Genomic DNA, 27,653 nt, shown 5'->3' on the forward strand with positions numbered 1-27,653 from the left:
CTGGGGGAACTAATACAGCGAAAGAAATGCACTTTGCTGCTGCTTCCTCTGCGTCTCTTCTTCTTCTGCTGGAGAAATAACTTGCTACCCACTCTGCCTTTTTATACTTCGTTGGTGAATGAATCAGCTGTCAGTTATGGCTAACCATTGTAAAAACTATTCAGTATTAAACAGAAAGCTGGCAGATTTGAGATAAAATTAGAGATTATCAAGGACTGATGCCGCTCACTTAAAAAGATGCAAAAGTACCAAAAAGTTGCCTTGAGCAATCTTTACATCAACATTTTCAACTTCTCTAGTTAAAACAATTTTGTGTTCACATGAATGGATGTACCATATTTGGAGCCTGACTTAAGCAAACTGAAGGGGAGAATAGGAGTAGGGATTGGAAACTGAACACTGAATATTTGATGATCTGTCTTTTAAAAAGATTGCCATAAGTAGCTATATTTAGAATAAACTTTAAAGTGATTTTTGTTACCCTGTCCTGTTTCTGTACTCATACTGCAGAACCCTGGTTTTCGTTGTAGATATGTTCTTTAGTCACGTTTTGGCCTGATCGGCAGTAGTTCTATTTAGATGTCATTGAAAGTAAAAGCCTTACTCGCTCAGTCCTGTCTGACTCTTTGTGACCCCATGGACTGTAGTCTGCCAGGCTCCTCTGACCATGGGGTTCTCCAGGCAAGAATACTGGAGTGGAGTGCCTTTCCCTTCTCCAGGGGATCTTCCCAACCCAGGGATCAAACTCTGTTCTCCTTCATTGCAGACAGATTCTTTACTGTCTGAGCTACCAGGGAAGCCCTTAAATGTCATTACTTTACTAAAAAATAATGACATCCTAATTTGGTTCAAATATGACTTTAGTAATGCTCTTGTTTAGAGATTAAATTGCATTAGACATTCATATTATGAGTGTTCTTTCTAAAACCATTTTTAAATCAGTGGAAAGAATCAGGATAACTATGAAGAACACAGATACTTCCTTGTGAGGTACTCCTGGTCTGTTAGACTTATTGCCCCTTTTAGAATACACTGTTTAACATTACATTTTAGTTTCTGTTTATGTTATTTCATTTGTCTAAAATGCTTTTGCTTCCTTTCCCCAACCCCCTAACTTTTCTAATACTTTCCTAATTGGCCAAGCTCAAAAATTTCTGTTGACATTGTTCGTCCATGTAGTTAGTTATCGCTTCACTAATTGTTCATTCAACATATGAGTCCCTGCTATGTACCAGACACTAAGCTGGGAAGAAGGTGTTGGGTGGAGAGGTAGAGGGGAGGGGATACAAAATAATTGAGAGTGCAGTTCTTATTCTTAGAGTGCTCTCTGTGTAATGTGATAGATGTACTGTGTTCACCAAGTTAAGTTGCATTATGATGAGTTAGAGTGGCTTCACTTAGGAGGTGACATTTGAGGAGGTTTCAAAAAAACATTGCCAGAAGAGAGTGAAGGAATTTCACATTAGAGAATCAAATATCCAAAGTTATGAAGGCATGCTGCGTTTGGTAACTAATAAATAGTTAATAAGGGTGAAGCATGAATTGAGGACAGAAAAATTCTACATACTGGGGAAATTAACTTTCTCCCTTCCTGCTCAGGTAGCACTTTGTAAAAGCAGAAAAGGCTTACATCTTCTCCAGCTACTCATAATGCTTAGTTTGTTTTCCTTCTCTTTAGCCCATTTGTATTTATATACCTCTTATTTCTGTTCCTAAGCTCCTTAAGGGTTAGGACTCACTTAAGATCCCCTCTTACTCCTGTGTGTTTCTTCCAAAGTGTTAAATATTTCATTTAGTTTGTGGCAGACTTTCAACATTTGTTGAATGCTAAATTTTATTTCTTAGCATTTGGTTTGATGATACTGCTTAAAATAATTTCTGTCTTATGCTCCTTACCTTTATTCTCTCATTTACTTTTCAGTATATCCATTTGATGTTAAGTTTGTATCATTCTCATTTTTCCAGTGAGAGAAGAGAACTGTTCTTCCGAGATCATAAGTAGTAAGCAGTGGAGCTAGTTCTAAAACTCCAGTCCATATAATTCCAGAGCCTGTGCTTGTGTGTTTAGTCTATCTTCATCTAGTGAAGACGTAAGGGCAGATACAGTTATAAGAGGATAAAGTAAATATAGCTAAAAAAATCATATTATTTTGGCTAGAATTCCACAATTAAATAAATACAAATGCTCATAACCCTAATGGTTAAATGAGAATGAATACTGTGATGTATGTTCAAGGATACCTGGGGAAAGCTGGTTTTAAATTAAAATTCTTAAGATTTGGAAACTACACATTAAGCTAATAGAATGTTTCATACACCAGGGAAAACAATAAGTTTAAAAAGAGAGAAAAAATAATTTATGCACGTGACGTGGGAAACATTTGAGTGCCTGTGATAGAGCCTAAATTTTTTGGAAAGCAAGTTTACTTCTATTATAAAAATAGATGCTAGTGATTTGAAATTTATAGGCACACTTCATTATCTACTTTGTCAAAAATGAGGTCTTTTAACATTGTGAGGTTGAATGATAAAGTTGATATCAAGGAAAGTAGATGATACCTCATTGCTGCTGCTAAGTCACTTCAGTCGTGTCCAACTCTGTGCGACCCCATAGACAGCAGCCCACCAGGCTCCCCCATCCCTGGGATTCTCCAGGCAAGAACACTGGAGTGGGTTGCCATTTCCTTCTCCAATGCATGAAAGTGAAGTCACTCAGTCATGTCCGACCCTCAGCGACCCCAACCCCATGGACTACAGCCTTCCAGGTTCCTCCGTCCATGGGATTTTCCAGGCAATACTTCATTAGAAATATTCAAAGATATATTTACAATGCTAATATTATTCAAATTCTTATAGAAGCAACTTGAATCTCCATGCAATTGTACAAACTACTTTCTACCTACTTAGGCTGATTGATATTCACATACAGAAAGTAGGTTGATTTTTCTATATTTGGGGACTCAGAAGATTTGGAGGAGAGAAGGAAAAATATCATTCGCTATTCTCTCATATAACATTACTCAGAGTACTTAGTAAAATTAGCATATATTTCATGCATTTTATGTCCAGTTTAATTCTTTTGGGATACCTAATGATGCACGGTAGTCACAGCTTTAATATACCCCAAATTTCTTAGTATTGTTTTCTTAGCAAATTTGTGTGTATGTGTATGCATAGACCTGTTTTTCAGTCTTAGTAAATGCTAAATATTTACTTAATAAACCATTAATAAATATGTTGTCCTTAAATGGGTGTCAAAAGCTTCATTTCATTCTTAAGCTTGACATTTATGTTTCCTAAACAGAATGGAATTGAGGCCTTTAAAATAACACTGTCATGGTATATATGTTGTATTTAATTCTCCTGAGATACTTATCTTTTTCACTTTAAAAATAGTAATTCCTAACTGTGTGCTCAAGCATTGGGCATGTTTGGTCATGTATTTCACCATAAAAATTATTCTTTTATTTTGTCTCTTCTGTGCCTTGAAGCGTACTGTCTTAGAGCTGCAATTTGGTGCTCATCAATTTAGTTAGATTTTTAGCATACTTTAGTTTTCTAATTTTATTTGACAGAACTTTTTTGCCTTCAGAATAGTCTTTGAGGATAAGATGACTTAGATTATTGTAGATATGTGTGTATTTTTGTATATATATATGTATATACATACATATGTAATGGTACTCAGTCTATAAAATTATGCAATATGAAAACTAATTTATGTGTTTTAACGGTGAGAAATTGAGACCTTTGAGGAAATTAATATTTTCATGCATGTCCATATCTTTAAGTTTTCCTGTATTTTCAAGAGAAACTATGAAGTTTATTTTATTTTTAAACTTCAGTTTTCTGTTTGGTGCTTTTTTGATACTTGATAAATGCAGTATTGTTAGGACACCACGTTTTAAAAATAGCCTTACAATAAACCAGTGTACACTAAGAATTTTCTACAAATGTAGAACAAAGCAAAAGAAGTGTCAAATTTGAATCCACATATAATTAACATGTACAGATTGTATTGGCAGTTTGTTACCATGGTTAGCAGTTACATCACTTTAAGGTATCTCAAGCTATTTCAAGTTAGCATGAGGACATACTAACTCATGCTGTCAGACTCAGTGAGTTTAAACACTGAAATAAATATAAAATTTTTGAAATTGTCAGTCACCACATTGCTTCTTTATTCCTAACTCAGTCTGCATTACTTCTTACAATGTTTTTCACACTGCTTTTAATATTAGAAAAAAATTATGCTAAAAAATAGAATGTGCTAAAAAACACTGATATTGTTTTAGTTCGAAAGTCCGTACCACTGTCTCTGAAAAGGAGAAAAACCTTTGAGCAAATACTCCACAAATTCTTAATATACATGGATGAACCAATAAGGACACCTTTTCACCGCCAAAATGGCATTTCAGAATGCTTTGCAATATGTATCCTCTTTACCTAAAGAGAAAGTACCCTGTCTGCTATCTATTTTTAAATGTGGAGGGACCTTTGGTTTTTGTTTTGCATTTATCTGTAGACACATTAATAGAAACGCTTTTTCCCTGGCTTTTATATGTCTTATATTTCTGTGTTAACAGAGGTGTATGTATATGGATATATATCTGTATCTGTCCATATACATATATACGTGAGGAAGATGCAGAACTGGAGAATATGAAATAGATTCTCATTATATAAAATGGCTTGCAGTTGGTTGGGAATTTTGTTGTTCATAACTTTCATTAACATTTTTAATGTCCTCTTTTTTTGTATTTATATAAGCAGTAAAATTGTGTAATTGCTAGTTTTTGAAAAGATTTTCAGTTCAGATCAAGTAAATATATTTAATAGAATGATATATCTAGGTAGATGTATATCATTTTAATTGTCATGAAAACATTTTGTAAAAATGTTGTTTTTTCTGGGACCATGTTGCTGTGAATTGGTTGTTCCTTAACAGAATATTTTTAGACTATATGTAGAGATTCTAAATGCTCTGTGCATTTCCTAAACTTTTGAGAGGGAGAAAACTAGGTCTACCTTTTGATAAAAATTGATTGTTTTTTTCTCTATGTTTTTCTTACCAAATTTGCTAACAGCTTTCAGTAACATTTCCAAGTGATTTTTTTTTTCCCACTTATAGAAGAGAGCAAAAGTAAAAAAATGAATTAGACTTTTTTTACTTTCTGATTTTTTTGTACTTGAAAAAGTAATAACAAGTTCACATATATTAATTACATACACTTATTATTCATAGTACTAGTTACACTATCTATACAATCTGTATTCTTCACATTGTCTTTATAAACAGCAGACTTTTTTTTTTAATAATAAAACAAATCTGGCTTTACTGGAACAGATACGTCAGTCATTTAAAGGAGTTTTAAGTTGTCCTTCTTGCACTGTCTTAAGCTTGATATCAATGTCTGACTCTTAATTGTAGCAAATGGCATGACACACTATATCCATGGAGAGCTTTTGACAAAAACTTAAACGTATGAGAATTTTTTTGCTGTGTGGTTTACTCAGGTGGCTTCAGTTTCCCTGTAGTGAAATAATATTCTGATGCTGGTGCTGGCGTACAGAACGTTGTTACTCCTGTGAACGTGTCTTCTGCAGATCATCTCCTGTTCCCTTTCTTTGTTGATATTTTTCTTTCTTAAACTTTGTCACTCAGAATATCTTTAATGCTAGCCCAGGAGTCAGGGATTTGGACGTATTTGCATGGACTTCCAAAGCTTTTTTCCCCCAGGTGAGTTAACTGTAAGGAACAGTCATACATTGTGCAGGTATTTCAGCATGTATAATGAACTTTACATTATATCTTTGAAGCCTGTGCTTATTATTCTTTTTTGCTGAAAACAGTCTACGTACAAAGTACTGCAATTGAGTTTCCCCATAAACCCTTTCCCTTTATTTCTGCCAAAGACTGCATTATTCAACTTATACTTGACTTCAGATTTGCTATATTTAATTTTATGACTAGCTTCTCCAGCAATTATATACAAGTCTAGCTTTTTCAGACCTTGCTTATTAAGTGGGAGAATTTCAGCCCCATGGCTATTCTGTTTTTTTCCCTAGCCTTGCTCAGTGCTGTTTTGAATATTCATATGAGAATGGGATGGAATTGCAAGGAGCAAAAAATAACATTGCAGTTCATCAGTTTCATATGATGGTGCCCAGGTCTTAAATCTCTGTATTAAATAAAACGTGAATTTTAGAATTGCTTGAGAATAACAGACATAGTTCTGTGATTTTAGGTCTATCAGTTCTTTTTATACTGTTCAGTATTTTTAAAAAAGGATAAAATTTGCTGTACATTTATTAATTTATATATTTCTTTAATCAATAAAATATTAAGTAGTTTAATACAGTCTTCCTATGTTATCATTCAGTAAAGAACTTGCAGTTATTATTAGTTTTTGCCCAGACTTTTCCCTCACTGTTACCCTGAGTCGTCAAATGAGAAATATTATCAAAACTTAATTAAATGCTCAAGATGTATCATAAAGACCAATGAAGTTGTTTTTTCACTAAATCTATTACTGTTTGCTTAGTTTTTACATCATACCATGGAATTTTTAAAACATCAGTTGTACATATGACTAATTTTACTCTTTAGAAAACTATGAAATAGTTGTGTTTGCTACAACTAAATGATATATTTGCTAAAATTAATTATTCACTTCTAGACATTTTAAATGTTTACTGAAAACCTTGTGAATAAAATAGCCCAATTAAAGTTTAAACCTTACTCTCAATTTTATTTTGAGTACTGTCTTTGTATTCTTATAGGTGTGCACATGTATAAACTTTTACACATATGCAAAAATAGGTAAATAAATGCATATTTTATTATAGATTTTAAATTTTTCAAATAGTTAAAATTCTCATTTTCATGAAATTGTCAATGGATAACTGAGTGTTGGATTATATGATATAAAATTATATAAAATGTAAGTAAATATTGTCCATTCCTTGTATTTGTGTAAGTCAAAATTGATAATTGTTTATCACCACGATGAGATTTGCACAATATTATGTGAAGGTTAATAATGGATTGAAAATTTTTCCAGACCAATCCTATCTTGAAGTCAGAGGTACAGAGAATTTTTTAATCCATATTTTTTAACTTTGTGATTTTATTTTTAATTTCTACTACATAATGGGTATCTATACATATCTTTTAGAATGATACTACTCTTAGGGATAGAGCTATTCAGTCATATTTTATCTTGCATAATATATTAGTAGATTTTTAAATTTTACCCTGTTTATAACATAACTAAATATCAATTTAATTTTAACCAAGTGTTTAAATAACTGTTCCATTACGATCATTTTTTACTGTATTTGAATAAAGCAATTTGTAGAGCCTGTATCACTGTGTTTAAAAGTGCAGTTTCAGGACTTCCCTGGTGGTCCACTGGCTAAGAGTCCTCGCTCCCAATACAGGGGACTTGGGTTCGATCCCTGGGCGCGGAACTAGATCCCACATACCACAGCTGAAAGATCCCATGTGGCCTGACCGAGACCTGGTGCGGCCAGATAAATAAATACAAAAAAATGTTTTAAAGTGCAGTTTAAATGTGTTTTAAAGAAGTAACAAAAAAAAAAAAAAGAAGTAACAATAACAATGAAAGAACTTCCAGTGTGGAACTTTTGTTTACATCTAGTTGGGGAAAAGATGTTCCCATATTTTGGGAAGGTTGTTATTTCTCTTTATTGCATTTATATAGAAAGTAATTTCATCATGGCATTTAGATTCAACAAATAGTTTAAGGCATGTTCTTTTCATTTATTTTAGAAGTGATTCTGGTATCCAAATACGTTATAGAAACTGCTTTTTTAATGTTAATCTCTCCTCTCTACTAAAACATGATCATCTTTTTCTGTTAATAGCATTAATATATCACTGTCTAATAATAGTCTAGCAAATCAGCGAGACTTTTATTTGTGCTATATTAAGAAAAGGTGAGTTATTAAACTCTTACAAGTACTCTTATTCATAACTAGTTAAAATTGAGTGGTTTTATTTCTTGCACATTTTTCATCATTGTTATCTCTGTTTATAGATAAGTCTCCAGAATTTTTATACCTGTTTTCCTATTTGTTAATAGTTATTACAAACAAAAATGGAAGAAAATGAAGATTTAGGCTTTTAACCCATACCAACAGGCAGCAATGCAATAATAATGATTCAGAATTCTTCAGTTGTGGTTCATATAGTAAATTATTTTCATTTCTCCTATTGTTAAATATTTCACTGACAGACGTAAAATCAAGTACTGCCATGTTCCTCAAATTAGAGAGGACAGGAGCTAAAGTTCAGCTGCTCTCCTGCTATAATTTTCTTCTCCAGCTCTATTTTAAACATTATTCAGAATTGAATAACAGAAAGATTCTTTAATGTAGTGTTAACAGACACTTCAGTTATTTCTGTATATGTGTTCTTTTTCTTAGTTGCTATATTATGAGCTTGCTTTAAAAGCTATTAAGAAGAGTATGTTGAAAGTGATAATAGATTGTATTTTGTTTACTTTCTTTTTCCTATTCAAATTTTCAGGAACCTAAAACTAATACTGATGACTTTTTCAAAGACATAAACTCCTGCTGCCCACAGGAAGCCACAATGCAAGAACAAGATATGCCGTTCTTGCGAGGAGGGCCAGGCATGTACAAGGTAGTGAAGACGGGACCTTCCGGTCACAACATCAGAAGCTGCCCTAACCTTAGAGGTATCCCAATTGGAATGTTAGTTCTGGGAAACAAAGTCAAAGCAGTGGGAGAGGTATGGATTCTTGTAGCTTCATGACTTCTAAGACATTCATTCTTAATATAATACAACCAAAGCATCTCTTTCTTCCAGAGGTTGTCATTTCCATCCCAGGTTTTTAAATGTTAATGTTCTTTATCTTCACTTGTGTTAAAAATACTAATGCGATTTTTCTGTGCTTTTTTAAAACAATTTTATTCTCATAATTATTCTTGTGAAAGCAGTATAGCAAAATGATTTGTACTGTTTATAAATGTTCGGTATTTGCACATATCTTTCCATTATTACAAATGTGTACTATACTGTCATGGATGAACAGCACTTTAAAATATTTGCTATGAATCAGCATGGAGATGTGTTTAAAGGGTTTCATTTCTTTGTGCCCATTCGTGTGTCTCACTGAAGTCCTGAGCAAATAACATTCCTCTTTAGTCCACTCTGGCATTTGCCTCAGCTGACGATGTAGTGTGTCATGCTATTTCTCAGTGTCAGGGTCACTTTCAGATTGCAGTATAGGCACTATCAACCTAACTGATAGAAAGTGTGCTATGTTAGGACATTTTACGTGCCAAACAAAGAGCCACGTGTTTGGGGGTACCATTTAAATTTATGTATGAATTATCCTGTGCCTTAAAAACCTACTGTTTTTACTGAAGTCATCAGTGAGCATTATTTTACAAGACTGTTTATTGATTTCTGTCTTACCTCAGGCTGTGGTCTTAATTTCAGAAACTAACTTGATGTTAGAGAGTTACTGGAATAATTGCTCAAACTTTTTGCTGGTGTTCGGCCTGAGTGCTCTGAAAGAATCAAGCCAATCAATCATGCTTTTTGTTATGTACTAGGTAACCAATTCTGAAGGTACATGGGTGCAGCTGGATAAGAACAGCATGGTAGAGTTCTGTGAGAGTGATGAAGGAGAGGCATGGTCCTTAGCTAGAGACAGAGGCGGAAACCAGTACCTCCGACATGAAGATGGCAAGTTGGCTTAAATTTGTGATTTATTCCGATTTACCTTTGCAACCGGAAATTTAAAGTGTACTGTATTTCTTTTGTTGTAAAGAGCTTTTATGTGTGTTTATTTTTGACGTAAAATCAAAGCTGAAGGTTTAAAAATCTTGCAAGTGTTGAACTTCGTGTGTGAAATACCTAGGTGCTGAATGAATGCACATAAAAGAAGAGAATTAAAAGGAACTGTGAAACATAGGAATTGGTCTTGTAAAACCTGCTTTCTTATTTCATTAATAAAATCAGAATTTTATTAAATTTTATTAAATCATAGTTGAAAATGATAATTCTTCTGTTCCTGTTGAGGACTAAACGTTTTACTCTTTCTACCACTAAATGGAAGTTCAGTTTTCAAGCCACTGATCATTGTACTTCTCCCAGGCAATTTCATCCTATTGAATTCTCTGTTAGTTAAAGGAGCATTGAATATATGCATAGCTTCTTTTGAGGGTTTCCTGTTTTGTTGTTAGAATTTCAGCTTTAAACTTTATTTTGCTGTTTTTCAACAATGATCTCATTCGATAAGAGATTTTCCATTTTGTCCTCTCTTCATTCTCCTGGTGGCCAAACCTTGTTCAGACCATGTCATCATTTGAAAGTGAAAGTGAAGTCACTCAGTCGTGTCCGACTCTTTGTGACCCCATGGACTGTAGCCTACCACACTCCTCTGTCCATGGGATTTTCCAGGCAAGAGTACTGGAGTGGGTTGCTATTTCCTTCTCCAGAGGATCTTTCCGACCTGGGGATTGAACCTGGGTCTCCCACGTTGTAGGCAGACGTTTTACCGTCTGAGCCACCAGGGAAGTCATGTCATCATTCAGGTGAAGCTTTAACCGCTCCTGACAGAGTAAAGGGTTAACTCTGATCCTAATGATCCCAATTCACTGCTAGAACAAAACTGATATTACCTAGAAGTTAATTTTTATTTCTTCATATTCAGATTGTGCATCCCTCTTGGTCAGCCACAGATTCTTTATCTTTGTATTCCTAGTGCTCACACAGTTTGGCACATACTCATTGTTCACTAAGTTTTCTAAATACAAATTGAGTCACAAAAGTATTATCAAGATAAGACTTTTCTACCAAATCTCAAAATTTATAGATAGGGTCAGACAGTTAAAAGAACATGCGTTTTTAAATCCAGAAGAGTATAAAGTTATAATAACCATTGTCCAAGAGGTAATATGGCCATAGTATAGATAGATTCAAGGCAAGTTTGGAATTTGTATGGATAATGGTGTATGTTTAGATTTATTAACATGGTACATTAAACATTCTCCCATTTTCCTCACAACATGCTTTGAGATAAGTTATATAATCTTCATTTTACAGTTAAGGAAACTAAAGCTCATAGAATTTATAATGACTTGTTATACCACTGGATACCAGGCAGATGAAAGGCTTGAGCCAGAATCTTCGTCCATATTTCAAATGCTGTGCTCATTATACCACACTGCATCAGTTATCCACTGAACATGATTTGAGAACCTGCTGCTTCCCCTTGTCTTTACAGATACATTTTTCTTATTCAAGGATGATATCATCATAAAATAATGTTCTGAGAGAGTAGAACTGTTCATTATGTTTTGAAAAGTAGAAGACTTCATTTCATGTAAATCAGACATTTTACAAGCTAACTTTAGTAGTTATAGTATACTTACTACATATATATTAGTGATATATTTATTACATATCCATCAGTCTTTAAACATTTCCATTATACAGGGATATTGAGATACAAATGAAAATAACCTAAAGTAAGATCAGCTTTTTATAGACATAATTAAATAATCTGAGAGTGGTTTAAGTGACTGTCAGAGCCTTTGTAGCTTAGTAATCATTTTAGCTTTTAACACCAAGGCTTCCATAGTGGCTCACAGGTAAAGGCTCCACCTGTGACACAGGAGACCTGGGTTCAATCCCTGGGTTGGGAAGATCCCCTGGAGAAGGAAATGGCAACCCACTCCAGTATTCTTGCCTGGGAAATACAATGGACAGAGGAGCCTGAGCTATAGCCCATCATGTTGCAGAAGAGTCGGATACAGCTCAGTGGCTAAACAACAAACAACAGCAATCATTTCAACTAGCAACAAGCATAAATTCTAACAGCGGGCTCTGGAACTGCACTGCCAGGGTACTAATGCCACCTCTGTCGCTTTTCATTTGTATGACTTTGGCCAAATTACCTGGTATCTCTGTGCCTCTGTTTTCTCATTTACAAAATTTAGATAATTTATAAGTTGAATATGAAAGCTAAGTGAACAAATAACAAAGCTGGCAGATGGTAAGGTTAGCTATTATTGTTAAAATATAAGATGCTTTCCATACTAGAAAGTAAGTTTTAATATGGGAAGTTCTATTCCCATCTATTTAGAAAGTAGAAGTTCTTCCTATATAAAATGCTTCTTAAATCAGGATGTTGTTTCTACTAAAGTATATACTCAACCCTAAAAGAGGTGTTAAGAGAAGTTTAAATTTCTCTGTAATCGCTTAATGACTTTTTGCTGTGTGTGTGTGTGTCTGTGTGTGTGTGTGTGTGTGTGTGTGTCTGTGTGTGTATAGTGTGAATCTTAATATTTTGACATAAAATCTGGGGTCATAGGAAAGAAAGAAAAAGCTAGTGCCCTAAAGTCACTAAGATTAGTTTGATGTGTTACTCAACTCGTCCGCTCATTGGTATTAGTATGTAACTGAATTAGTATGGAAATAAGATTTGTCACTATAGTAATTCACTCATATAGAGCAGCATAAGTAAAACAAAACCTTTCCTCTTTGTAAAAATCTTTTGTAGGCCTCTGATGTCTGTAGAAAAAGGTAATAGGCAAAGATACTGCTGTGGTCAAAACAAACATACTTGGTGCTTAGACTTTCTCAGTCTGGAGGGTGAGAGCAGAGCTGTCTTTTCCATTCAGATTGTTGTTCATGGGTAAATTTCAGAAGAAATATTTTGCTACTGAAATACCTCATACTGAAGAGTTTTGCCTAAGAGAAGTGCTAGGATTAGTTTCTTGAAATAAAAAGCCTAGACATGCTGGTAAAGAGTGAGACCATACACTACCACCGGTACAGCAGAATTCTGACTTATGGGTAGGAAGAAAACATTGCCACTTTCTTATAATTCCATTTCAGTTTAAAGGGATATAAATTTTAAAATATATTTTAAACCATCAGCTATTCATAATGCTGTTTTAATGGAATAAATACTATTTTTTCTTTTTTACCATTCATTTGATAGATTTTACTTTGCCTTTTATTAGTTACATTGTGTTAATAAAAGTGCTTATAAAACCAGGTTTATCATCCTTCCATTTAGGGAACATATCTTTTATATAATGAGTAAAAATAAGTACAAAGTTAAATTTTCCATAATTTTCACATTGAGAACTTAAAATATTTTATATGTGAAAAATTTCTTTTGATACCATATACTTAGATATTTTGAAGATACTTTTCTATTTGAATACTGGTATAGAAGATATTTTAATTTCTGATTTATGGGACATCTGTTTTTATTTTATAAAATGTCCTTGTATAAGTTTGTTACGAATATAAGTTCCTGGTCCAGAAATATTAGTATACATTCAATGATATATCCTGCCACAGTAAAAGCAAATTGACTCCATAATGGCATATTCCATTTCTAAATATAATAGTGGATTTGATAGATGAAAACAAAGCTTTGCTGTGCACTTTGTCAGTGTCAGTGACCTAACTGGTAGACTTATTATCAAATCTAAATGTGAGGTTATTTTGAAATTTACTCATCATAAAAATCTTTCTTGCCATTTTCTCTCTTTATTCTATAGAGAATAGCATATAAGAAACTAATTTTATAGATGTTCCTTTTATTGTAGAACAAGTCCTTCTGGATCAAAATTCTCAAACTCCTCCTCCAAGCCCTTTCTCAGTACAAGCTTTTAATAAAGGGGCAAGTTGCAGTGCCCAAGGATTTGATTATGGACTGGGAAATAACAAAGGTAGGTGTTTAAAAGTGAGTGTCTTACTTACCTAACAACTGTAGTATTTTTATTACCTTCTCTTACCCATTATTATTACTGTTCACCCACAGAACTTTTTTAAAGTTTGTTACTAGAAAACTAACAAAATGATTATGAAGGTATTATTTTATTAATTAATTTATTTTTTATTGAAGGATAATTTTTTTTACAGAATTTTGCTGTTTTCTGTCAAATGTCAACATGAATCAGCCATAGGTATACATATATATTCAATTTGAAAGTATTATTTTAACAAGTTTTGTTTGTATCCATTTTAGCTTAAGTTTATAATTCTTATTTACTTATTCCCATTTTATAAACACTCATTTTGAATTCACATCACTAAGATTCTATATCACTATATCTAGTAGAACTTTTTTTAATCATCCACTTGCTATTAAATGTTAATGAGCAAAAAAAAAAAGCTTTCCACAATGATCTGTTTAAAATCAAAATATTTTGAGTAATATTTTTAAGTAATATTGTATATTAGCTTTATTAAATATGTGTGATTTTGAATATAATCAGTTATCTTAGTTAATTTTGAATTACATGAAATGATATCTTTGGGTTTGATTTTATAATGAAACCAAAAAATTGTAAAAAGTAAAACAAAACCCCTAAGCCATATAAATATTAAAAGTATACAGTTTGTTTTGGTAGCTTTAACAGAAGAGACCAGAATCATGGACAGTCCAAATAATAATTACTTTGGAATAATTTATGCTTGAATTTCATCTGTAATTCCATTTGTATGTAAATTTGGACACAGTGTTTCTAATGAACCTGATCCTAACTCATAGCTTCAAAATCAGTGATACTGTCGGCAGGTGGCATTCAACCGGACAATAGGAAGGAGAAGATAGTCTCCATGGAAATACTCTAACTTTACAATGTTATTTTGACTAATTCGTAGGATTTGATTTTCAGAAACAAAGACAGTTGTCTTAATACATGACTTGAAGAGAAAGTGAGATAGTGAATAGTCAACGAAATACAAAATACATCATTATGGAGGAAATACTCAATTCAAAATAAAATCATTTTCTATTTGATACCTTTATTGCTTTCCACAATGTATTTTTATGAAGGAAGCCTTAGCTACAAGATTTCTTTTGGCTCTTCCTCCTGTATTGGGTTGCTCTAACCTACAGGCTTAGGTACTGTCTGCTCTCTCATTTCTGGTAGCTCAGATTTCAGCTAACTTAAACTAGATCTTCATGCTTAAGTAGGGTAGGTGCTTTGTGGTGTTTGCTTCATGTCCCTTTCCTTCTACCACTGCCAATCCTTAAATTAAAATCTCAATGTTTACTTACCACATATACCTGTATAGCAATCTGTTTAAAGCCATGTTTAATTCAAATTGTATGCTTTAAGTCTCTAATATGTCCAGATTGTACTGGTGGCTGTCACATTAAATCAGTCTTTAAAACATAGTTTGATGAAACATCTTAAGAATAAAAATCAACTTTTAAGAGACACAGACATTTCTGAGAACATTTGGTCTTTTTTTTTTTTTTTCTTGAGAACATTTGTTATTAAATAAAAATAGTGTATTACTTTTTAAAAGTGGCTTTGCTAATATTGTTCAGAAATAGCATGGACTTGTTAATAGACTTTAAAGGTTCTTAGATGGGGCAAAGAAATATTAAGAAATTTTGATCTGATTATATATATATAACCTCTGTTTTTATCTTGCCTTTAGTAGTAGTTCTCATTTTCTTTAACTCTTGAACTACCCAAGGTCAAGCAATTGTTTTTGCAAAAACTCTTTTCCCTTAAAACAATTTTATAAAATTCTTCATCATCTCTAAAATCTTTCCTGTAATCTGCAGCACTAAATTTTTTTTTTAAGTAAAGACATATAACTTTTGTTCACAGTGCTATTTCTTGTTGGTGTTTCATTTACAGTTTTACTTATGAAACTTTATTATATCGAGAGAATATGGCTAGGGAAGTGCTGTTTTCCAGTTTCTGCCTCAGCTAGTCTGGAAATGTTTATTGTTCTCCCCTCTTCTTTAACGTCAATTAAACCTTTGAATATATGTATTCTCATAAATAAGGAGCTATCATCCATCCAATTATATCATTTCATATTTTGTTATTTTTGTAGTAATGTCCTTTGTAGTTAATTTGAACAAAATTTCAGAATTTATGTTTGAGGTACTGTTTAAATAAGGTAGATTATATTCCTTTTTATCTTATAGGTCTGACAGATTTTTATATTGTCTATCTGAGCAAAAGAGTTCATGCTTTTAAAAATGTATAATTTCTTTGGCAATAGCAACTTTAAAAAAGAAAATATAAATTTAGTAATTTATAACTAAATATTGCTAAGTTAATAACATACTTTGCCTCCCTTCAATCCTACATTAAATTATTCATAATATTTGCATATTTTCTGCATGAAGTATACTACATATGAGACAGAGTGATGATAATCACTGTCAGATCCTGCATAGAAGATGACATTAACTTAGGTTTTCATTTATATTTGTATGATGCAAATCAGCTTATCATAGTTACTTCATAGACTCTGTATGTTCTCCTACTACTGCTAGATGTAAATAAATTTAAATGGGTTTGTTTTTATAGGTGGGCTATTATGTAAAATTTGTTGGAGTGCTTCTATTATTAAAACAACACATAGCATTCAGTCCCTATTTGAGGATAATGATAACCAACTTCCTCAAGAGTTCTGAATTGGCATTGTTTTATCTAGTGTTTGACTATCTGAAATGTCGTAAAGCACCATTTACTTTGCCATTTTGGATGTTAATTAATAACAAGTTGTAGTCTTCGCTGTTTTGCCCACTGCAGGTGACCAACTGAGTGCCATATTGAATTCCATTCAGTCACGACCCAATCTCCCAGCTCCTTCCATCTTTGATCAAGCTGCAAAACCTCCCTCTTCCCTAGTCCACAGCCCATTTGTGTTCGGACAGCCCCTTTCCTTCCAGCAGCCTCAGCTTCAGAGTAAGTCTTGTCAGCCTTACCTGCCTCATCAAACCATTTCTGAAGCTTTGTTCTGAGTTGTTTATCAGTTGCTAATTATTTTTCAACTCACCTAGTTGGTTTTATTTAAAAAGGATGTTATCCTTTCCCACGTTTTTGAAGCACTTAAGGTGTTCTGACTTAAGACATACCTCAGCTAAGACATTTATTTGTAATCACATTTTTATTAAGTGTGGTTATTAAAACATTACTATTATTTTTTGTTCTAATTCCAAAATAAGCAAATTATACTATAAAATACATAAAGAAAACATTTGATTTATTTTTTTTATAAAATGCATGACTATGTTAAGCATCAGTTCTAGGGATAACTTTTGTTGATTTACATTGGAGTTTTGTTACTTAGCAATGCCCCAAGAGAATGAACCTATTTCACTTTACCAGTGGGTGGAGGAGAGGCTGTCCTGGGCAGGTTTGTTTGTTTCTTTTAAGTGAATTTGATGTGTCTGAAATGACTAGCAACTTAGGTTTCCAGATTATCTCAAATTGTCTTTTTTCTTGCTTATTGTTGTTGTTGTTCTTAATATATTAAACTGGTCATTTGATTCCAGTTCAGCCTTCTAGGCAAAAGGCCCTTCATCCATGATATAAATAGTAATTCATACTGATCTGGAAAATAGAACCAAACAAACTGCACTTATACTAGCCAAGTCTTCTTTTTTCTTAATAAGCTACTGAGGCTTCCCCATAAATGTCTCAAAATTCCTAATATGACACCAGTATGCTCTTCTTGGCTGTCAGCTTACATATTGACTATATAGTATGTAAACACAGTCACAGAATTGAGAGAGTTTATCTCAGCTTGTAGAGTCATCTGTCTGAATTCAAGTGTATGACCTCTTTGCTTTACTTTAAGGAAGTACATTCACACTTAGATCTAAGTTATTTTTCTACAAAAATACCTTCATGACTATTATTGGGATTACTTAAGAGAATACCAGCTTGTTTAGTTTTTGTTAGGACCTAGGTAGTATATCGTTAGCAAATGATATTATTCATTGTGATATTACTATCCGTCTTAGGAAAAGAATATACTGGAGTATAAGCTTTCCTAGGTTTGCGCTAAGCATTAGGCAAGCTCAATTAATTAGCTTGTAAATATAAGTAGTATCAATTTCTAGCTAATTATCTCCATTCATATATAATATTCACTTTAATGTCTTTTAAAAGAAGAATTTCAAGGAAACATAATAGTGTCATGTGTGTGAAATAGTGTTTTTCTTCCTTGATAAATATTATGATGAAGACTTAGTTTACCCATTTAATGGAGCAACAAACATTTTACATTAGATGTACCCAGGTTGTAGGAAGTCTTAGAGGTAAGGACAAGGAAATAAAAAGGAAAAAATTGTAACCAGGCAGAAAATTCGTATTAAATACAAAATTTTAAAAGAGAAGTTACCCTGATAATGTCATAGTGGCAGCAGACAAGAGAACTAAGGAATAAGGACCTATTTGTTCCTCCTCAAGGGTCATTGCAACTCTTTTCAAAAACTTGTCTAAAAAAAGTATTAATTACTGTTTTTATTTTACCAATTATTTAGTGAAATATTATGAAACAAAATGTAAAGAAAATCAGATTTGTCTTTTTTAAAGGACAGTAGGTTCCTAACTGACATTGTGTCAGTGTAATCTTGGCCACATTCTATCTGAGTGTTATTAGTACGACCCCTTCCTTTACCACCATATTGGAGCACATTTGAAATCATGGCATAGAAATGTCTCAGAATTACCTGTTTTCTGAATCATTTCTTGTGTGTGCTCCAGTGATATAAACTTCTTATTCTCAGCAGAATATCACTAAAGCTTGATTACCATATTCCAGAAACCAGAAGTTTTAATCTTTAGCACAACTAAAAACAAGTGTGGAATCTAAAAATAGTTTAATGTTTTATAAATACATTAAAATTGTAGTAATCTCATCATATTGGGAAGATTGAATGTGGCAGAATTAAAATTCCGTTAAGATACTCTTTCCTGAATTCCACTGCTATCCATCCCACCAGTTTTTCATATTGCTTCAGAAAATGGCTTATTCATACTGAATTTTCCTTTACTAATTATTAGTAAAATAAGCATCATTTTTGTCTTATCCTTTTGTGTTTCTAAAATAAAATATTATGTATAGAAGACCATATTTACTAATTTTTGCTTATGCTGATAAGTCACCACTATGTACTTAAATACTGTCCTTAAGCATTGTAGTATATTCTCATTTGAGATGATATCTTTATCTTACAGGTAAAGAAATGGAGGCTTAAAAAGGATAAGTGATATGCCCTAGAAACACACATAGTAAATGGTAGAGTCAGAAGATGAGGCCAGTTCTCCTGACTACAAAGGCCATGTTTTTATATATCTAGCTTTGCCTATTAACAGATAATGAAAAAAATCTGTTCTTTAATATATAATATTTAAATTTCTGTTTCCATTTAGTTCTAACATCTAGGATATTAGCTTTGTTTGTATTGGTTATTTTCCCCTTCATAGTTTAAGACTGTAGCATGATTTGAAAGGAAAAGATTTTTCAAATACCGTAACTCGAGTTCCCAGTTAAGTAGATGGGCTCTAGGAGGACATATATAAACCTCCTCACATGTCAGCTTTATGAGCATTTTTGTCAATATTTCTTTAGGTTTTCTTCCCCCTAAGCATAGGGTGTTTTAATTAATCTTTGGAATTGAAAATAATCTGGCACATTAAATTAATGTGGTTATTTTTTAAATTAGCAAAATTATTTTGCACATGCATATGTACATACAAATTATTTCATCTGTTATTCTAATGAAATAGAATAATTATAGGAATAAAAGTCACAAATTTTCCTTGTCTTACCATATTTATATGTATGCAAAGGCATGAGAGAGGTGTGTATATAAACTTTTCCTTTGCTATTCTACCATTTACTTTTTCATTTCAAAATTATTTAAGTAGACTTTAGAATTGGTAGGTAATTTGGCAGTAAGTTTCTAATGGACTGAGGTGGGAAATTGTCCCCTTTTCTTGAAAAGGAATTGAGTTGAAAAGGAATTGCCCATTTTCTTCTAAGAATATTGCATTCTTAATTTTCCTTGTCTTTCCTCATTTCTTTTGAAAACATCATTTTATTTATCCCATTGCCTCTGACAATATCTCACACGTCACAAGCATTCAGAGAGTATTTATTGATTGTGAATGCCTAAGATGATCACTTTTGCAGTGTGAACCATGAGTTTGAGATGCTGTGTTTCTTGTTATCTTCTGATCAATATTCCAGAACTTATTCATAATACATCTTAAAAATAGAGAAGGAATATTTCCTTAGTTATTAAATCCAGCTTTAATGTTGTAACATCTATTAATTCTGAGTTTATACTGATGGAATTTTGCATAAGCTAATCCAATCGAAAAAATGTTTTTCACAGGACTATGTTTAGCATACATATTTTCTAGCTGCTGTCCAAAAAGCTAAATAATTTGCTTTTTTGCAGAAAAAAATGTCAAATAGAGCATTAAGACAGTTTACCATTTTGTCAGAGATTTTAAACATATAACATATAATATGGTTATCATACTTTAAGCTCAGCTATGAGAGTTCTGTGTTACTTTGCAACAAGACTTTTTCTTTTATACTCATTTATCACATTCTCAAGTGAGACAGAAATTTTGCTAAATGTGACAAGAGTCCGTCTGAGTATCTGCATGCGTACTGATTAGTGTTTGAATATACTACCATTTAACTAAAGCACTGTTATTTACTTACCTAGCCTCCAATGATGTAGTGATGGAAAGGCTTTAAGCTCACATTTCCTCTCCAGCCACTCACTAGCTTTAGTTAGGTTACTTCACATTTCTAGAGCCCTTTTTAACTCATCCATAAAATGCAGTGCCTGATGATCATTATCTGCTGATATATTGCCTTTTGATGCAAACGTTCAGCATCTCTCACAGTCCAAGGCAGAGATGGGAAAAATCACCATCTCAGACAGGGCATTCTATTCTCTGTGGAGTGAGTGTCAGGATGGGATTTGGAAAGGTACAAAGGAGGTTTTTTAGCTACTGCTCCATACATTTTCATAGCTTAACTTCATTATTTGCTTTGAGATTAATTCTTCATATGGTAACACTGTAACCAGATATTAGTATTAAAGACAGGTTTGTTTCTGAGTCTTAGATTTCATCTTTATCCTGGACTGCAGTCTCAGCCTAGAATCTATCCACTTGTTTCCTTGCCCGCTGTGAGCTGTGGCATGGATGGAACACTTGACTTTAGGAAGGAGACCTGTGTTTTAATCTCTCTCCTCCCTCCAGTTAGTTTTGTGACACTAAGCTGATTTCTAAGATCCTTTACCTCTTCATAATTTTTGTCAAAAAAATTTAAAGGATAGCAACAGATTTTATGAAGTCAAATAATCTCAATAAAATGTTTCATGCTTGAGCCTATAGCGTCTGTCACAGGGGCCAATATATATATATATATATATATTTCAGTTGCACTCGAACGTCTCTAGCCTCCCTACACATCCTTGTCATTTCAGTCCTGGGCCAGAATTTATTTTCATTCCATGTCACCATCTTCTCGGTGGTAGCAAAGTCTGGACCCGTGTTCCTCTTCCTCTTCTTCAGCCCTGATGAAGTTCATTCTAGAAGCTTAAACCCCAAAGAATGCTGCTGTTGTTTATAGGACAGTGTGCCTTGGTGCATCTCTTTGCTTTCTCCTGACAAGATCTGACCTTCTGTCTCTCCTCTTGCTCCCATCTCTGTCTTGGCTACCAAGTTTATTCTACACTTCATTCCCATTTTTCTTCAGATGGGCCATTTATTCTTCCATCATCTATTTACCTGCGTTTGTTAAGTATCTACTCTATGCTAGGCTATAGGAAGCAATAAGGTGGAGAAAATACCATCACTAATCTTTTGAAATACTGTCAAAGGCAGCCATGTTTTTTTAAAATGACATGATTTTTTAAGTCTACAGGAACAAATATTCACAGGATGCATTGGAAACACAGGAGAAAAGCTGCCTACTCTGCCAGAAAAGATTAGAAAGCTTAGAGCTACTGTTGCATAGCAAACCACCTCAAAACTTCCTGACTTAAAATGAGCATTGTTTAGCTCACAGTTCTGTGGGTTGGCAGAGAAGGCTGGGCTCAGCTGGATAGGTGTTGGGACCCTGCCTGGGATTCTTCATGCATCCGTAGGTCAGCCAGGTATTTTTGCCTCGGTGGTTAGCTGGCCATTGGCTGGTGTGAAAAGGATGATTAGGCCTGTTTTTTGTCAGTCAGTGGGTTAACCTGGGTTTATCTGCCTGGACATTGCAGGATTCTGAGAAAGAAAAAGTATTCACAATCTATTGAGATTTACACTGACACAGCATCACATCTGCCATCCTCTGGTGGTTAAAGCAGTGCACTTACATTCAAGAATGGAGAAATAGACTCCACTCCTTGATTAGAGTTGCTCGCTGCAAAGGGGCCTGGATCAGGGTGGCAATAATTGTCACTGTATTCTCAAATGATTGATTAGATATGTTAAGTTTGAGATTCCTGTTAAATCCAGTGGAGATACCTAGTAGAGATTGACACATGACCCTGGAGTTCAGGGGAACTGTCTGGGCTGGACACATAAGTTAGGAGTTTGTTTGGCTTATAGCAGAATGATTTGAGAATTGTTATATACACTTAAAGCCCTAAGGGTGGATTAAAGCAGCAGGAAAGTGTGTTTAGGGAGAAAAGAAAGGATAGCTAAAGACTGAACCCTGGGAGCATTTCAGTATTCTGACATGGGAAAGAGGAGAAATCAGCGAGAGAGAATGAGAAGTGGCCAAAGAGGCAGGAAAACCAAGCCAAGTGGAGAAAAGTATTTCAGGGAACAGTGATCATCTGTATCAGATGTGGTGATGTGTCGGGTAAAGTGAGGACTGAGCACTGTGGATTTAGCACCGTGAGGTCACTGATGATAAGAGCAGCTCCAGGCTCCAGGCTCCAGTAGGGTGAGCTGCCAGAGCTTGATGGAGTAGCTTCAAGATAAAAAGGGGAATGTGAAATTGAAGATAGTTATTATAGATAAATGTCATGTTTTACTGTAAAGGGAAGGAAAAAATAAAGTGAATCCAAGATAGAGGACGTGAGATCTGGTGAGGTTTTTGTTTGGTTTGGTTTTTAAGGGGGGGGGAAAGGTAACATTAAGGTTGTTTTTTTTTTAATGAGAATGATCCAATAGAGAGAAATATTGCTGATGCAGGAGAGAGGGGAGAATTGCTGGAACAGTATTCTTCTGTGGAAGAGGGGATGGGATTTAGCACGAAGTGGAAATGTTGGCCAAGTAGGAGCAGAAATAGTTCATCCGTCAAAACAGGAGAGAAAAGAATATGTAGTGTTCACAGCATGAGAATCTTCTCCATTTGTTTTTTGTCTTGTTTTGTTTTCTCAGTAGAATAGAAGCCATCGTCAGCTCAGAATTAGCACGGGGAGAGTGCATTGGTGGTCTGAGGAAAGAGGAGAAAGTATGAAATAGTAATAGCTAGAAGGCGATGGCACCCCGCTCCAGTACTCTTGCCTGGAAAATCCCATGGACAGAGGAGCCTGGTAGGCTGCAGTCCATGGGGTCGCAAAGAGTCAGACACGACTGAGCGACTTCCCTTTCACTTTTCACTTTCATGCATTCGAGAAGGAAATGGCACCCCACTCCAGGGTTCTTGCCTGGAGAATCCCAGGGACGGGGGAGCCTGGTGGGCAGCCATCTATGGGGTCACACAGAGTCGGACACGACTAAAGTGACTTAGCAGCAGCAGCAGCAGCAGCAGCACATGGCAGTCCTTTACTACATAACAGGCACCATTTTAGGCACTTCGAAAGAATAAGCTCATTTGATTATGTTCAAAAACATGATTCACGTAAGAAACTCATGCATTGGTAGCTTAGAGTGTTAGTGTCCTACGGGCACTGTCTTACACTAGAGAGGGTGGGGCCACCTCCTGAAGGTCTTGTAAGCCATTCTCAGTAGTTTAGACTTAATACTGTGTAAAATGAGTAAAGTGTAAGAAACAGATGAAGGATTATATAGTTCTGCAGAATTTTAAATAAAAAGAATGATGTGATCAGTCTTAGATTTGTGAAAGATAACTGAAAATATTATGAGAAGGGTTCTGGAGAAAGGGAGAGTGTTAGAAGCAGAAATTCCAGAGAAGAGCTGAGTAGGGCTTAAACTAAGGTAAATTACAATGGGAAAATAGAAGGAACACGTTTAGAAACATATAGGCAGTGAGATTGTACAGGAAGTGCTAAAGATAGTCGAAGGAGCCAGTCTAGAATGATGTCCAGTTTTCCTTTGTTTTGGAAGATTATATGCTTACCTGATACCAATACACAGAATAAAAAGATTTTAAGGAAAAAATGAGTTCAGTTGGGTAACTTAGCTTCCAGAAAGCTATAATTTGAATAAATATTTGGCATTTGCATAACTGAAGATGGCATTGTTGACTAACAAGTTGATAATATATCATTACAGATTTTCATCCATCTTCCTTACTGCATTTTTATCATGGATTAATGTTATATTCTAGTGAAAGACATATTTCTATTTTATCCTAAGGTTGAAAATTTTGTTCTAGTTTTATAATTCATTTAGTGTACTGACATTTATGTAAACAAATTTTAGTTTCAATTCTGTATCTTAAGCTCTTTTTCTTCTGACACATTTATTAAGATTCTGTATCCTGTTAGTGCTTATTCATACCTATATTTATTTATGCATATGTTTTTCAGATGTAGAAAGAAATCTAGTTGTATGAGTCTTTTGCAAACAGTGATAACATTGTGTCATGTTTGCAGTGGAATGACAGGGACAGTGTTCCTGACTTTCTTTACTCAATTTGAACCTCAGTAATTGTACATTTGCATTTTTCTCTGAATAGAACTACAGATATTTTGACAGTATAGACTCTTATGACAGGCAGTAAGTGGCTAAGCTTAACTTACAATTCAGTTATTCTGGAAATTACTTATTTTAAAGCTATTTATTTTTTAAAAAAGTCAAAAAGCGAATGTATTGGTTATCGAGGAGACAATACATAAATAATAGCTTCAACCTAGCCAAAAGATATGCAGATAAGAAATAAGTATAATTAAGTATAAGTATTATTCCCACATCTGTCTATTGATGTCTTGGAGGGTTTAGAATAAGGTGATAGTGATGACAATTGCATGCTCAAGCTACCAGTTGTCTAGACTGACAGCTTTAGATGCAGATCCACTGGGTATAATCCAAAGAAAACAAAAACACTTATTCTAAAAGATACGTGCACCCCAGTATTTGCAGAAGCATTATTTATAATTGTCAAGATATGGAAGCACCCGGGTGCTAATCAACATATGGATAAAGATCATTTCTTCATTGTTGACTCAACACTAAAGGAATATATGTGTGCATGCTCAGTCGGGTCCAGCTCTTTGTGACCCCATGGATTGTAGCCCACCAGGCTCCTCTGCCCATGGAATTTCCCAGGCAAGAATACTGGAGTGGGTTGCCATTTCCTTCTTCAGGGGATTTTCCTGACACAGGGATAGAATATATGCTCCTTTTTAAATCTAAATGGTGATAGGTGCCTTGATTTCTTCCAGTGTATTGTCCCACATTTTGTCTTTGGCCAACTGAAATGCGAATGCTTTCCTTATTAAAAAAAAAAAGATAGATAAACTTTTATTATAATTAGCCTAGGGAATAAGTTTTTAAATACAGATTACAGTGAACTCAGAGTTTCTGTGACCAGAGAATGAATGAAATATTCCAGGGAATTTGAAACTTGGGATTTAAAACAAAGAAAACAAAGAATAAATGACATGTAAAGAGTCATATTGTTAATAAAGGGATATTTGATACAAAACAACATTGACTTCAAATGAGTACTGGAGAAAAAAATCCTGCTTTTTAAGGATTTTGTTTTAAGGATTATTCTCCTTAGTTAACTATATTATGCACAAAAAATCAAAAGCCTACAGAGATTAATAATTAGTTGTTTTAAAGCAAGATAAAAAGGTGCATGATTAATCTTCATCAAATGTCTAAAAGCTGATCAAGTTTTTCTTCTGTGCGTAGGTAGCAATGTTTCTCTTCAGATCACTTCTATTTTTAAATTGAAAGATCAATCTTTAGTTCAAAGTATTTTAAACATGGGCAAATTTTGTAAAATTAAATGACTAGAAGTGTTGTGTGAAATCGCAGGTTACTTTATTTAGGCATTTAAAAATAACCTTTTTTAGACCTTTAAAAAATATTTGTTTCTTCTTGTTCACTCTGAATCATACCTATTCTCTTTAGGTTTTGTAACATATTGAAAAGACTTCAAGCATATTTTGGCTTCAAAACCTCCTCCAGGAGTTTGTCCTTAAACCTCTAACATCTTATCCTACAAGTGTCCATGTATCAATAGTTTTGTACATTTATGTTATCGGTATTTTTAATTAAGATAGTCTTCTAATTTCTTGCTCTTGTGTCCCCTTGCTACACCCAGTCTTCACAAATTTTAGTGACCAGGCTATGAAACTGTCCTTACATGGGCAGTTTGAATTGCCCTTGAATTCCAGTCAAAAACTGGCACTCAAACTGACATTTTTGGGGCGAGTTGTAGACTCAGTATTAATAGCATAAGAACTCCTTTTGTAGAGTCTGATGCCTTTGAGTTTTATAGACTTTAAAAAGAAGAATGCTCAAAGATACTAAAATTTTAACAGCTTTTTAGCTTAGATGAACATGACTTGATGGCATGTGGGTCCATCCCTCCATCCACTCCTACCATTCTCTCCTGAACCAGCTTACAAGGGGTCTTTGCAGTTGTCCTCATCGACCGATATCACCCTAGTCAGTGTTTGACTTTTGTTTTGCTAAATTCAATTGTCAATTCTAAGATTTCATTTTACTTGCTCTGTTGGCAGTGTTTAACAGGATTGCTTTTTCTTTCTCCCTTGAAACACCTTCTCCTGCGGGTTATCTCCTACCTTAGCTGTTCACCTCTGACCTCTTTCCTACATCCTCCTCTATTCTGTATTTCTAGGAATGTCCAGGTTTGTATTCCGAGGTCTCATCTAGACCTCCTTCCCCCAGGGGTCTTATCCAGGCATGGGGTATTACCCAACATCTGTGTGCTTATGACTCCCAACTTTATCACCACTCCGTCTAGGGTATATGTGTTCATTGTCTTTCTCCTTTTACTGGAAGATAAGTTCCATAAGAGCAGGGACTTCATTTCTATTCATTACTTTTTGCTCAATTTCTAGGACATTGTCTGACACATAATACATACACTGTTACCATATATAGAAGGACATTTGCCTTATGAATAGTTCATCTTTTATCTTGGCCATTACTTTTTCTCTTGAGATAAGTGTGTATTCATTTTTTTATTTCAATGATATTAAGAAACATCTCCTTATTACCTGAATTTGTTTCAGCTTGGTTGATTACATTTAACTGCCAGAAATTAAAATTTTAAATAGTGGCTTAATTTTCAGATTTAGAAATTTCTTTTTAAAGCATACTGCTTTTGAAAGACCACTTTAAAGGTTCTCTTAATTCTTTGAAAAATATATATATTTTTTCATTTTAAGGACTTTGTTTTCTGCATGGTGAATCATTAATGTGTTTAACATTTCAGTGACTTGTAATTTTTTTTTGCTTTGTTTGTGTTGTGAGACATTTTATAAATAAAATTTGGTATCTCAGTAATATGATCTACAAAACAAACGCTAAATATTGGAATTGGCACTAGTAGTTTTTACTGAAGATGGACTCAGAAAAGTAGTCGACCATAAATGTCAACTTGGGTCCATTCTGAGATGCATACTGGAAAAATTATAGTCCTGTGTCCATACAGAAAGCCAGGGGACAATAGG

At 34.0% G+C, this 27,653-nt stretch overlaps 1 protein-coding gene across 5 annotated transcripts in view; it reads left to right on the forward strand.

The window, feature by feature from the left end:
- Nucleotides 1-27,653, forward strand: part of MYCBP2 (MYC binding protein 2, E3 ubiquitin protein ligase) — a 269,075-nt gene that overhangs the window by 193,220 nt on the left and 48,202 nt on the right. For 2 of the 5 annotated variants that reach the window (XM_018056490.1, XM_018056491.1), the window contains exons 53-57: nt 5,666-5,740; nt 8,555-8,779; nt 9,610-9,742; nt 13,627-13,749; nt 16,591-16,746. In XM_018056490.1, coding sequence (XP_017911979.1) covers nt 5,666-5,740; nt 8,555-8,779; nt 9,610-9,742; nt 13,627-13,749; nt 16,591-16,746 — 712 coding nt within the window. Of the gene's footprint in view, nt 1-5,665; nt 5,741-8,554; nt 8,780-9,609; nt 9,743-13,626; nt 13,750-16,566; nt 16,747-27,653 lie in introns of all 5 variants that reach the window. The other 3 variants (XM_018056494.1, XM_018056493.1, XM_013968297.2) reach the window with 2 other exon arrangements.

This window comes from Capra hircus, chromosome 12 (assembly GCF_001704415.2).
Source record: "Capra hircus breed San Clemente chromosome 12, ASM170441v1, whole genome shotgun sequence".
Classification (NCBI taxonomy): Eukaryota; Metazoa; Chordata; class Mammalia; order Artiodactyla; family Bovidae; genus Capra; species Capra hircus.